The sequence below is a fragment of the Labrus mixtus genome, chromosome 22 (genome assembly GCF_963584025.1).
Source record: "Labrus mixtus chromosome 22, fLabMix1.1, whole genome shotgun sequence".
Lineage (NCBI taxonomy): Eukaryota > Metazoa > Chordata > Actinopteri > Labriformes > Labridae > Labrus > Labrus mixtus.
The window spans coordinates 14,106,196-14,120,982 of record NC_083633.1 but is presented as its reverse complement, the minus strand read 5'-3'; the positions used below and the strand labels follow the sequence as shown (position 1 = coordinate 14,120,982).

Sequence of the window (14,787 nt, the reverse complement as noted above, 5' to 3'; positions counted from 1 at the left end):
ATTTTTTTGACTTAGATAACATGTACATGTTACGTAAAATAAAAAGTACATTGTTATATCAATGAACAGCTGCACACCTGGGCATGTGTTGCAATTAATTAGGCTTAATAATCATTATAAGGTGTAAAATATGAACAGTTATTGGAATAAAAAATACACAAGGGGTAGTCATGTGAGATTTTTTGTTGCCATTTGAAGTTAAGTTTGTTTCTTGTCATGTTGGACCGCAGAAAGTTACCCGCTAGATTAACTATTTTCGCTGGCCAGGTGCACCGACAGGAGGCGGGGTCGTAACACGCCTACTGGTAACCTCAAGGTTGCTCTGTTATCCTTTAGAAAGTATCAAGTTAACTGACTTGCAGGTTGTTTTTGTATTTTTTAATTGTTTACCATGTTATTGGGACATATATTTTAAGCATTAAATAGTGTAGCTATTTATCATTATTTGACACCTGATTAACTTAACTAGATACTTTACATTTTAAAACCATTATTATTTAGAACACATAACCACATTTTGATTTAAAAATATGTATTTAGAACAGATAACATGTCGATTTAACAATAAACTACCAAATGTGGCATATGAATCACACAGGTGTAACTAATTGAAGGAATTATGACTCCATACATCAGCTTGTTTTCTTAGAGCTCCTATTGGACATGCTTGCCTACTGTGAGAGTTTCATTGTGTCGTTTTAACACCTGCTGTACTTTTACTTGTATAATAACTCAAAGTGCGGGCTGTGAACAAGACTTCATCCCAAAGTCCCAAAATGTATGTACAGACTGTGTTATGTGTGTGTCTGCCTTTATTATAATGGAATAAGTTAAGTATACATTTTCAAGTAATGTAAAATAAAATGTATATAGTTTCTTTTAACGCCATGTTGTGTGGCTGAGAAAAAAAACACCTCAGTCAATAATCCATTGAATATAACAAAATACCCAACAATAAGTGAATAGAAGCACAAAAGACAATTTGGAAATAAAACTTGGTGCTAGTTATTTAAAAGATGTCTCTGAGTTTGAATTTATGAAAGATAGCATTTAGTTACAACTAAGGATGCAGATTAATGTCCCCTTAAACCATCATGAACTGTGAGTTCTTATGTAGAAATTACAATCTCTGAATGGGATTTCAGATGGTATTATAAATCCTCTGCAATAACAGCAATCGTGCAGGATAAGTCTGTCATTCTCCTGCGCAACTCTTTTCACTTTTCCCCCCTCTTTTTGTGTCCTTAGCTCTGTCATAACAGCCCAGGTTGGATTAACTTCACGGGGGTTCTTCACGGTTTTTTTTTGAGTCTTTTTCTCTTAAAGTAGCTTTGCAAAAAGTAATGTAGGAACTACATTTGTTCAAATGTGACAGAACTAAGCATATAGATACTTTATTATTTCGTCAATAAAAACTCTTGAAATCAACACAAATGTATTGTTAGACGTGACAAGGGTGGTTGTAGGGTGAGGGTATTAGTGTAAACCTTGCTCTGATGTCAGAGGGAAGGGTGAGCTAAGAGGATATTCTAGCTGTCTTTAATCTGGCTAAGCATACTGTACAGTATGGATAATCCCCTCGTTCTTACAGTACTTTTACTCATTCATCCCTATTCCTACTATTTGTCTGGGTGATAAAACTATGTAATCACACTGGGCTTATTGTAATTCTGTCTCTCATTTCACTTCAACATTCTTTTTTTTCTTTTACTCATTCATTTGTTTTCTGCAGGTTTTGTGGATTTATGCACAGACTTGAAACACCCCCATTGATTGAATGCATAACTTTTGACTCCAGTTCATTGTATCATCATCTTAATGTAAAACTATAATTGTTATTTTGATATTTATAATACTGATATTTGATTTCACAGTGACTAGTATTAGCACTAAAATGATCATTTACCAGCCAGCAGTTTCTGCTCAGATGAGTGGTGTTGTTTTTGTATGTTGACACAAAGTGAAAGGACTGCTTAACCTACACAATATGCTTTCGAGCTAAACAGCGCACAGTTAGCTCGGTGTACTTGCTTGACAGATGGGAATCTATTAGTCATCAGTCTATTCTACAGGAAGACATTTTCAGTGTCTGAAAAATATGCAAGGCTCACTAACTGATATGTCAACAACTTAAACCCTCCTGAAGCCTCTAAAGTATATTAACAAACTGTCGGAAATGTCAACACTGTAACGTCTTAGAGGAACCATGTGTGATGTGTGATGCATGAAATCAGTGATTTAAAAGCTACATGTATTGTTTTCTAACTTCATTCTCCTCTCTCTTATTTTTTTCCTTTGCAGGCTCCGATTACTCTCCCCCTCCCCCCCTTCCTCGCCCACCTCCCACCGGACTGACCAATGAGCACATTGGCACTGGGAGCCACAGTGACCATGATGGAGGAGGGGGCGGGGTCAACCACGGGGTGGGCGTGGTGGGCCTGGCACCTGAGCACATTCCCACACCTGGGGCAGCCTTGAGCTGGCAGGCGGCCATCGATGCTGCGCGGCAAGCAAAGATGATGGGCAATGCCGCATCCAGCGGAGTTGTAGCGCTAGGGACAGGAGGGGGAGGGCCAATCTCAACGGCCAGCTCTACACAAAGAAAGAGACAACACTACAGCTCTAAGCCCAAGAAACCAACAACAACGACAGCAACAAGGCCGCCGCGGGCCCTGCTCTGTCTCACGCTCAAGAACCCCATCCGCAGGGCCTGCATCAGCATCGTAGAGTGGAAGTATCCTTTAACTAACCCTGTGCATAGATCTGTGTTTTTAGTCTAGTTAGTTGGATTAACAAGCAACATGTCAGACCTTCATTTTTTGGAGGAAAAGTCGAGTTTTGCATTAAATCTAGCCTCACACCTTTTAAATTATACGGGACATACAAACAACTTACAAAAACATGGTCCAGTTTGTCTTATCCAATAGGGCTGGTTGCTGTAACACAACGAGACAATTCAAAACAAACAACCCAAATAGGTGCAATGTAAAACAATCGCATCTTATTCAGATGACTAAAGGTGTGTCAAAATATAATTTAGTTATTGCCATATTTGTTTTGGTTTGCCTGCAGCCAGCCTTAAGTGGACCCTAAAGGAACTGCGGACTTTGCACTTCCCCATTGGCTTTATTTCTCAACACTGGAGGTTGCAGCTTGTTAGTAACAAAAAAATCATCCCAAAGTTTCCATAAACATTAAACGCTGTAATTGAAGGAATGGGTGTGTAGTGGTTGTACATTTTAATTTTAAATTACTTTTGTAAAACTCGTTATGGACTAATAGGTGTCAGCTTTGACTTGCTGAGAAAGCCATCATCGGTCGAAAAGAAGGGAAAGGGATCGGGGATGCAGGAAGTAAACAGTTGAAAAATTCATCACATTCTGTTTTGTTCATTTTCCCTCTTTTCTCTATTTTCTTCCTTCTACTCTTTCTCTCTTGAATAATCTCTCTCCTCCCGTATGTCGCTCTTGGTGTTACTCTTTGCTCTCCAATCACGTGTCCTAATCCCTTTTCCCCTCCGTCTGTCTGGCGTCTGTTTTGGTCTTTCAGGTTTTTTTCTCTCCCTTTTTCATCTTACATTATTTTCTCACTGGAAGATAAAACAAATTGAGTCATTTTCATCCCCCTTCACACCTCTCCTAAACATATGTCTCTTCCAAAGCTCCCTCTAACTGCATTCATACTCTCTCCCTCAGGTCCATCCATGCTTTAGTCCCTCCTTTGCTCCCTCCACCTTCAACCCCCGTGTCTCTCTCAGCATTTATTATTCGTCTCTCATTCCCTCTGTCCATCCAAATCCCTTTATTCCTGCTATTCCTCTGCCAGTCCTCCATTTTTTAAACTTCTCTTGTGGAGATTTTGTCCCAATTTTTAAGCTGCTGAACATAATGACTTGTTTTTCCTCAGGCTGGGAAAGAGAGAGAAAGGGAGAGGCAGAAATGGTCAGTGTCACAGTCAAAGTGATGTATAATAGAAGAGGGTCCACATGAACTTGAGCTCAGCAAGAGCACAGTCACACTCCGTCCTGAGAGGGAGTAGAGGAGAGGAAGAGGAGGGGCTGGGGGAATGGGAAGGGCAGGGATGTGGGCAGGACACGGATGTCGACAGGGGAGATGATGGAGCTGAGTAGCTGAGGAGAGAGGGAGGAATTCATGGGAGGACAGGAAAGGTAAACAAGAAAAATGACAGGGTAGTGGGAGGGTAAATAACGAGTGAGGGGAGGAGAGGAGAAAAGATAGGGGGATCATGAGGGAGGAGAGGAGAGAAGCAGAGGCAGAGCCAATTGGTGATCAAAGAGAAGATGAGTTAGTATTCGTGTGTGTGTGTGTGTGTGTGTGTGTGTGTGTGTGTGTGTGTGTGTGTGTGTGTGTGTGTGTTTATGTCTGTTTACAGTACATGTGTCAAGGGGGCTGATTTAACAAAGTATAATAGATAACATTGGACAAAATAAGCAAAAGTACATTAAGACACAAAATATTATTAAATCATTGTTTTAAGCCAAAAGGTCAAATCCAAATTGGTTTTTAAAAACTATTTTCCTGCAGCAAACTTATTTAAACAGACGTAAGCAATATTTAAAAAATGTTTATTTGTTATTAATAAACTAAATTAATAATTCCTTTTGACATTGTTGTGAACCTTGCATTATGACTGCTGTGAAACCTGCTGAGCTGTTTATCCAAGAACTACATAATCATTGTTTTGTGTTGCTTGTTTTAATGGTTTTGCTCAGTTTAACGAGAACAGCAAGGCTCTTGATTGATGCATATCACTCAAAAAATGAGACATGTGTTCATAACAACCCCAAATGTCCCATCAGAACAGCCCTGCCTTTTAAAATGTGTGTAATCTTCGCACACAGAATATCCTCCTGATCACCTTTAGTGAGTATCTAAAGTCATAGTGTAAGCAGTAAATTGATTCTGCACAGGGTGTGTTGTTTAAAAAAAAAAAAAAAAAAGCAGCAAATTAATCAAATTGCATGCATAAACCCCAGGGTCACTGGAGTAATTTTACCCAATGACTGATGAGTGTTCCGATCATTACCCACAATTCCCAGCATCATTCATTTAAATGGCTCTGAGGCAGGGAAGTAAGGAAGGAAGAGAGTGACAGAGGAAGAGGTGAGGGATGAGATGACTGGAGAAAAGATGAGTGATGTTAAGCAGGGCTTCATAGGAGAATGAGAAGAAGAAGTATACAGGAAGGCATACAAACAAAAAGATTGACCAAAAAGAAAAACCTAGATGAAGCAGAATAGCATTAAACTACAATAAATTTTGTCCTTCCGGAGTTCAAAAATCCTCAATCTGTCTGTCAATCTTTCTGCCTGCCTGTCTGTCTAAATCTAGTTTTGGATGTCCTTCATAGCCACAGTGTGCGTCTGTTTGAATGCAGTGTATGTTGGAACATTGGTCTGTAGGTGACTTTGTGCTCTGTACTGTAAGTGATGCATTCCTGTGTTGTAGTTTTTATTCACTGGGCTTTGTGTGTGTGTGTGTGTGTGTGTGTGTGTGTGTCCTGTATTCTGTGAGCACCTCTGTCTCCAGAGATAGCAGATCTGAAATCTTCCTCTCCTCCTCCTCCTCCTCTGTTACCATGACAACAGCTGCTGCTCTCAACAGGTCGATAGGGCAGGTCTGAGCTCCCGCGTACACAAACATGCATAGACACATGTCAAGAGCACACACATAGTTGCACACAGACGATGAAAAGACCAGTGCACGCACACACACACACACACCCACACGGACGCGAAAGCACGCACACTTGCACGCACTCACTCATGCTGCGTAATTATAGCATTTAAGCATTACCTGCACACTGCAAGGTCAGCATGAGAGACAAAGAGAGAGCGGGGGCAAGTGTATATCTTTCAACTATGTTCTCTCTATGAAATCACACTTAGTGGTAATTTGAAAAATTGTCATTGAGTGCATTTACACTCTACCCACTGTTTGCTGAGCTGCAGCTTAAATATTGTATTGCAATATATTTTTTCATATTAAGAGTCTTTTTTTGTTGTTGCAGTTTTCAACTCAAACTGAGGTAATTATCCCCGACGTTTCATATGAAAGTCAGGAGCCTGCTCTTCCGGATAATATCCTGGTTTCTTATTTGGTTTGTCAAGATAAGTGATTATGAGGGGGCCTGATAGCTTGGCGGTTATGTTGTGCACCGCATGTACAGAGACTTTTATCTTTGTCATGGTGTGAATATGGATGCAATCCTACTGTGACTGTTTGTTGTAAGAATATTCAGTTAGTTTGTTAAAATGTTGATTGTATATTTTTGATTCCTAAATGCCTCAGACAGTAGCCCCCCTTCGAATACTTCATTTAGACTGCTGTGAAACCTGCTGAGCTAATTGGATGCTGATTTAATTTTAAGTTAATTTATTTCTGTTTTTTAAGAGCCGTTACAGGCAATCGTTCTGTTAGTTTGGAATCAAATTAATTTTCAAATCTACAGAATGCTGTCAAAGATTGATATTTTCTATTGTTTTGCTGATTCATGAAAAGTATTATTATACTTTATCTTTGGTCGTATTATTTACTCAGACAGGCTCTCAACAGCACAGCAGACTAGATTTATTATCATGTTGATAGAAACAGACCTCAAGGCTTTTAAAAAAAAAAAAAAATCATGGGTCAGGAACCCCAATTGAGCCACGAGCCTGTTTTTCTGTGGGTCCTTGCGGGTCTAGAGTGTGTTTTAACAAGCCCCAGCTACAAGGGTGAGTGATTATGTTAGATGCATTTCGGTCCCATGCTGAACGAGCAGAATGATCTTGTGGTCCAAAATGTTCAAGGGTCAGTTCTTAATCCAAACATATACTTAGTATCACTGCCACAATAAGAGTTTTTTCTCCCTTCTGCTCATTCTTTTTCTCCCTAAAACAACAGTAAAGCCTCTGATATAGATAGCTGGCCTGTTTCTTGAGGGGCCACACACAGCAAAATTGGTGGTTATAGATGATTATAGGTGATAAAGGATAGTTAAAGTGGTTAAGTTCATGTCCTCTTTATTTGAAGTAAAACTTGCTTTTTACTTATCAAGACAGTTTGATCATTCTCCTGCTTTTGAGAAACAATACTGGGTAATTTGAAACTAATTAACTAACAGCAATCATGTCGACCCTGAAGATTGCTCGAAAGTAACTTTACTCATAAAAAGGCCACTTTTAATAGTTATTCTTTTTTTGTTAGATACTTTATGGTAATTTTTTTAGCATCTCTCCCCCTTTTTTTTTTTTTTTTTATCAATTTAGAATTTTTATTAAATAAAGGTACTCCCTCTCTAATACTCTGCGTGGCATAGACCATGTTTCAACTTTGTACTTAAGCTTGAAAATCAGCATTTATGGTGTTGAACATGGCTGTTAGCTAGATTTCTTTGTTCATGGTTAATCTGGAGGATTTGAGTTTTTGACAGGGTAACTCATCAATATGTTGCTATTTATGTTATACCACATATTCTGGAGTCTAGACTAAATTGATAAAAGGAAGGAAAGGAAGGAAGGAAGGAAGGAAGGAATGGAAGAAGAGAGAAGAGGGCAATGGAGGGAGGTGACAGCAGTGGCAGTTAGTAATTGTGTTGATGAAAACCAGACCTTCTTTTATCTCTCCTCCACATTCTCCCTCTCTTCTTCCCTCTCTTATTTCCTCTCACTCTCTCTCTCTATCTCTGTGGCCAAAAATAATGAGGTCACTCCCCTCTCAAGGACTGTTCCATATAAAAACCCTCTGCGTCTCTCCTCTCTCTCATTCCATCTCGCTCCTACTCTTTCCCCGTCCACATCCTGTCTTCCACGCGACAGGCCTGCTCCTTGCTGCACCCATATTAGGACATGCACTGTCTTTGTAGCCCCCCCTACAGACTCAAAGAGTGAGTCCTAAGTGACCCAGTATGTCTTATTGTTAGCAAAAAGGCCAACTCAACAGCTTTGATCTCTCTCCTTGTGTACACTGCTAGTGCACTTTGCTTTGTGCGTATATACACCTCTGCTTATGTAAGGATGTATTAGCTTGTTTAAAAATACCTCATTGTTGAAATAATATGACTGATATGGAGACTTTGTGTTCCGGAAAGGTCAGAATTCTTGGTCTGTTTTATTTTCTTCCCTATGTGTGGAAACGTTTTTTTTTCTTGTTTTCTCTATCAAACACTGAAACCCTGCCTGAACGAATGTGTATGGATTCATATTTTTTTTTTTTTAAGTTTAAAGACAGGATTGAGGACTGTCAGATCGATTCTAAAATAGACAGTTTAAGGTTGGTAACCGGATTTAAGTTAAAAAGGAAAATAAAATAAAGAGAAGTCAAGCCTCGTGGTAAACAGTTTTTACCAGATTCAGTTTTTATTTACCAATATCGGCTCTTATGGTGGTAATTCCTTGGCTTTTGGAGCCAGTCTCAAGTTGACACTGCTGTATTTGGCACTTCTGCATTGGCTTCATTTTCAGCAGAGGTCTCTGCTTGAGCTAGATCCACAAGGTTTTAGTTTTTTTCTTTTTTTTTTACACAGATCAAAGAAATATAATTTTGGCTCGTCCTAAGTTAAAACTAAAAATGTAAACTTTAGGTGGTCTTTGTTGTGTTTTTATCTCTACACTTGTGTTTGTGTACTGTGTTCTGGCTGGTGTATTCCTTAACTCTCCTCCAGACCATTTGAGATCATCATCCTGATGACCATCTTTGCCAACTGTGTGGCCTTAGCCGTCTACATCCCCTTCCCCGAGGATGACTCAAACGCCACCAACTCCAACCTGGTAAGTGCAATTCTTCAACAGATTTACAGATGATACCCCCTCTGGCTGTAAGGTTACATATCTGCTGTTTTAAGTAACTGCGTGGCTGTTTCTTTTCGAAACTCTGGAGACATGGTTTCTTGGTTTCTGTTGATGTGGTCTAAAAAGTTTTCTTTGTTGTTTCTTTGATTTGTCTTTGCTCACACATTAAGGGTGTGATGGATTTGTGAAACATGTTGTCTACTGAGTTATCTTTTAATTATCACCACAGAGCAGCAAGTCATTTACACATTTCCAGGCTGATTCTGTCTTACACTGTTACTGGTTCATTAAGGTGAGTAGAGAGGGTGAAAAGCAGAGGCAGTAGAGGAAATATAGATGGGAGCAGGAGGGAAAAACAAAAAACAAAGGAAAGGGTAGTTTGACTGATAATTTCGTTGAGCATCAATCAGTCATTTTTTATTGTTAGGACTCAACACAGGATTCAAGTGTTCTGCTTTGGAGCCATGAAAAAATGTCAGTTTTTCGTTATAATGGTGGACTCTTGAAATGTATCAAGTAAAGCTATTTGAGCTGTTTTGATCAAAAGAAAAGAATAATTTTCTTGAGGGCAACAGAAATGTTTTCGTTAAGGAGAAAATTGTTGTTTTGATTTTGTCATATTAAGCTATTTCTTGGAGCATACAGTTCAAAGCACCAAATGTAGTATAATTTGATATTTTTCAAAGTAAATCAAAAATATCCTACAAAACAAAGACATCTGTTGCTTTAAACACTGGTATTAGGACTGCTTCCTGCCAAACTTTTTATCTAATTGCCTAAACCTGGCTGCCTACCAGGTTGTGAGTAAGTGAGTGTAACTCTGTGTGCTTTTAACAATCAGTATACATCTTTTCATAAGCCTGCCCTTTGGGGTTGCGGAGGTTTTGATCCAATCCCTTCTGACATTGGACAATAGTGATTCAATTGACGTTGTTATAAATCAGTATGATGACCTATAATCATACAATGTTTGTGTGCGAGTTTGTTTCAGATGTATACCAGTGTATTTGTGTGAGGAAGAAACTAAGGCCAAGTAACATCTGTCACTTTTTCTTTCTTTCACTCTTTACTTCTTTCTAATAATAAGTTTGCCTTATTCACTTCATCTCGAGTGCTCATGCTGCACTATCACAACCTTTACTTTTAATAATGTCTGTTCATACAGTTACTTTGGGACTTTAAATACATTAATGATTGGATAAATCAGTTATTTTGTTATTCATTTTTACTGGAATCTACACTCAAATTTCTCCTGTAATGATACTGTTCCAGGGCAGGTAAATGAGTCAGCTGAAGAGTAGAAAACACTGAGGAAGAACAGCTCATCTTAATTTATGACCGTCATCCACTCTCTCGGCCATTCTCTCCACTCTCTGAATATTTTTAAATGACATTGGCAGAAGCATTCAGAATACCTTTTCCTGTTTCAAACATAGTTAAAGGTCTTGCCAATTACATTTCATTAACATTTTTAAATAACAGTTACTAATTCAACAACCTGGGGTTATCTTTAAGCATTTCATCAGTCCGATTTCACATGAAAGATTTCACTTGTATAGTTAAGCCCCCCCGCCCAACCCCTTAAAACTGTGCCAGGGCCAAGGAAGTGTACCATGCAACCAAGCTAAACTGGTCCAGAAGAATATAAATTATTTGCTTTAATTTAAGTGTTTGGAGCCAGATGCGATGGATTTCGTTCTACTGTGTATAATAAAAGAATCTTGACACAAGATCTCTATTGAATTTATGGAGGAAAAAATGACGGTGTTGGGATTTGTAAACTATTGAACTGGAGCATGGTGGGTTTCATATGCTGTGTGAGGTTTCTGAATGGAACCGTAATGATCTTGAACGGCCGACTCTCTCTCTACGTCTGTCAACACAATGAGGATAATTTTAATGCGGCCCCCTTTTCCATTTTGAAACTGTATACAACATGAAGCTCTGGCATGCACTCACTGACTCACTCACAAAAAAGTTTGTCCTCCTAAATGAATCTATTTTAAATATCGTCTATCCCTGTAGAGTTCTTCTGGATCCTACTAGTAACCCCCTCCCCCACACCAACCAGTAAATGAATACAACATGTACCCATGTACTCACCACCACCACAGCTGTGGTCAATTAGTTTTATCACCTTTTGACAGACAGGAAGCAGCGGGCAGATGGACCAAAGGCTAAAACATGTGTGTGGACTATGCAAAATGTGCCTCTCTCCATTTGAGCAGTTCTTAAATGGCTTATGTTCCACCATGACTTAAGACGTTTTCAGATAGGATGGGGTATGCGCAAGAACTATAATGAAGTTCTTGATTCACACATGTGTCACAAAACTATTACACACCTTAACAGTCCTTCACAGTCTTTAAATGGCCTCAGCATTAAGTAGCCAATGCCACTGAAGTCATACACTCATTACAAACAAGCCCGCAGAAATGAGTGTCTGACTCGAGCGTTACGCCAGGCTATGTGATGGCAGCAGAGTCTCTCTAGTATTTCTACATTTAGATGCAGGGACTCTTCATGCACAACAGTCTGAGTTCTGAGACCACTGAAGGCGATGCCAGACAGACCTTTATTGTAGATTAGTGTGACTATTGCACATGCGTGAACGATATATCGTTCAGCCCTACCTATGCTTTAGTCATATGGATGTTTAATCCAGTGCTGCCTGCAGAAAGTATTTTTGCTGAAGCAAACACCAAAAGACCAACTGTCTCTTCTTTACCAGCAGAAAAAAAACCCTGCCCATTGTCTGAACATTGTCCTTACGCTGTTGAAACTTAACACTTAGCGTGTAACCTTTACATGCTAGTGCTACAAACGATGAGTTAACACTCTCATAAGGATCCATAGGAGGGTTTTAAATATTTCCTAAATGAAAGCTCTTTTCATTCAGCTCACCTTTAGCCACTTGTGTAGTTTCACATATGTGTTGAGGATTGTTGTGATGTGTTACCACACATTGTGCTTAGCTTCTTGTGGTTTTGTTCGCTCTGACACAGATTTGCCCGTTTTTATCAATCGCAAATATGCCTCAGGCTTAAACAAAATTCATGACGCACAAACTGAGAAACAGTTGCATCACGACTCTTCTTAGCATCCTGACAATGATCTTTGTACATACCCCTGACCCTGCTTGTGATGGAGCCAGGGTTTTAGAATCAATATGGCCACCCTTTGCTAGCTTTGCACAAGTCTTTCTTATGTAATGCCAGAGATCTGTTGCATCGCTTCCCGTACAAGATTTCTATTTCTGTCTGCATCCCATAATGTGCTGCTCTGTCTCCTTGACGACATGCCCAATAATAGCAGCAGGAGAGGTTGTCATGGATATGGTAACCGTAGTGATGCTCCTCATCTGTCCTTGGTTGCAGAAAAAAGACGGTTATTGGAAGTGTGTAAAAGTCTCTTTCCTTAGGGACAAAATGTTTGCTGCAATTTGGTTTGTTAAGCTCAGTTTTTTAGACAAGTATGTGAAGCCTGGGAAAAAGTCTGTGAACTCCCTGTGATCACTTTTTCTCCTTTTTTCCTTTTATGTTCAATTTGCTTCATCCCTTTTTTCTCCTCTTGCTCTCTCTTTCGTTTTCTCCATCTAATCAGATCAATATGGATACTTTCAGATGGACAGAATAATGGTGTCATGACTCATAACCAAGTAATTAGCTAATCAATACACCTGATAAGACACTGACTGATGGAGAGGCAAGAAATCAAACACACACACACACTTCTCTGCACACATAACACACTTGACACCATCATCTAGTAAGCAATAATGAGGCGTATTGGGGTGAGGATTGAGATAGAGTTGGTTTGATTCTGTGTTTTAGTACATTCAGTTTTAAATGATTTATTTGTATTCATGAACTTTTTGTTAAGCGGTATTTATGCATCGTTCATGAACACACACCATATTTACCTGTAGTCATGGTTTTTCATGGCTGCTCATTTGTGTGTGAACTGCGAAGGTGTGTGTCGGTTTCAACAGTGGAGTATCAGGGTGTTCAAAGTTGAATGAATTGAAAATCATGAGACTAAGATTGGCATACTCCACATGTTATATTTAGATTATGGCTTTCACCAAATATGATCTCATCAAGGTAATCAAAAAAGGGTGTTTACATGGAAGTGGCTTATTTATAGAATTCACTTATTCTGGAATATTGCTGTCCATATAAACATGGCTAATATGTTGACTCATTAAAATGATTAAATAACCATCATTTATCGCCTTATGAAGACTCAGTTTTTGTCTGCTTTCTGTTTTTGAGTCTGTGCAAGTCTGCATGTCCTCCAGTCTCTCCCTTACTCTTCACATCACTTTTTGTTGTTAAGGATCAAGTTAACACGCTGTTCCTATGGGTGCTACTCTGCTGGTTGCTAGGTGTCTATTTTTAGATGTAGAGGAACGCTCAGCATCTATCTGTATGTTCACTTATCTAAACAATGTTGGTCTGTGTTTTCTTGTCGTGATGGCGGAGGCTAAAAGTGTGTGTGTGTCCACCTCTCAATAGTCATAGTGGTACACAGCCACTCTTTCTGCCACACAGATAAGGATATAGTTGTGTGTAATAGCAGTTTTGCAGACAGAGAGCTATATGATACACTATCTTACACTTGAGCAAGGCTTCTAACTGCATGGGATAGTTTAAATCTGTTGCAAATTTTCTGCAGTACAACAAGTTCCAACCATGCTGTAGTCTGGGGAGTCATTATTTGGAAATTTTAAATGCTGTTCCCCTTTTCAGCTCCCTGAGGAACCAAGCAATACCCCAGATATATTTTCTGTTAGAGACTGGGAGCTTTCCAAATCCAAAGTTACTACTTCAGAGTGCTGTTTGGTTTCTGCTCCATTGGCTCAATATTTTGGAGCTATTTTCTACCAATTCCTCACTGCTGCAGGGATCCATTGAACTAAAACATTTAGGAAAAATAATACTGACTATATTGAAAGTCAGCTTTTTAACCAAGAGATTTATCTGCTTTTCTAGGATTTTTTTTTTCAGTCTTAATCTTGCCTCGTTTCCTCCCTTGTAATGCCGTTTTTTGTCTGAAGTGTGACCAACTCAAATAGGAATCAGGAATGGCTCAGGGTGTAATGGATTGACTTGAATTGATTAGCGGTCGGCTAGTTGTTTTTGTTGTTTTGTGTTTGCAATGTTTATGTTTTTATCTGCTGCTGAAAAGTGGTTGCAAGTATTCTGATTCCTGAGCTTATGGCAATAATGGAGAAGATAATGGATTATGGTGAGTTTACTGGAAACATAAAGCCTCTAATGAACCAGTGTACAACAAGCGTGTCCTTTTAGATGCTTTTATTTTGTTTTCTCTGTCTTTGGACAAACTTAATTGGAATTGCTGTTAAGAAATGTCCTGCTTTGGTATCATCACTGTATAATTGTTTTGAAATGAAAATACACAATAAGCGAGAAAATTGTGTGATGCCATGTTGCCTCAGTCAGTCGCTCTCTTTCTTTCTCTCCTTTGCTCTTCTCCACCTCTAATAAAAGTGTAAGATAAAAACGGTAAATGATGGCAGCTGTGGCGACCACATTCTTTACAACATCATTTCCTATTTCCTCTCCCCTCCTCTTTATTCTTTTTTTAATGGTCCCATTTTGGTGATAAAGATGGGGGAAATTTCCACACAAGCCTTCTGACCTCTCTTTTTCTTCCCTTTTGCTTCCTCAGTCTGCTCATACATTCGTCTTTTTTTTTTTTTTGCATTTTTTTGTCTGCCTTTGTGTCTGCTAGTCCGAACTAAAAACATCATGTCCGTATTTTTAGGTTTTTTATTTTTATTTTTGTGAGAACACAGTCCCAGGCACGAGTCCCATGATTCCTGATCAGATCCCTGGAAATGGTCCCATGTTGCCCTGTCTGTTTACTCTAAACCTACATACTTGCCTGGCTATGTTTGTACATGTATTTGTGTTCATGTGAGTGGGAGGAAAAAAATAGGATCTATGCATGTGAATTTGTCGGATGCAGCA

At 39.1% G+C, this 14,787-nt stretch overlaps 1 protein-coding gene across 1 annotated transcript in view; it reads left to right on the top strand.

The window, feature by feature from the left end:
- The window catches only part of cacna1c (calcium channel, voltage-dependent, L type, alpha 1C subunit), a 173,184-nt gene that overhangs the window by 45,974 nt on the left and 112,423 nt on the right, over positions 1–14,787 (top strand). The window contains exons 2-3 of the mRNA XM_061029521.1: positions 2,302–2,734; positions 8,665–8,770. Of these exons, the coding sequence (XP_060885504.1) occupies positions 2,302–2,734; positions 8,665–8,770 (539 nt within the window). The remainder of the gene's footprint in view (positions 1–2,301; positions 2,735–8,664; positions 8,771–14,787) is intronic.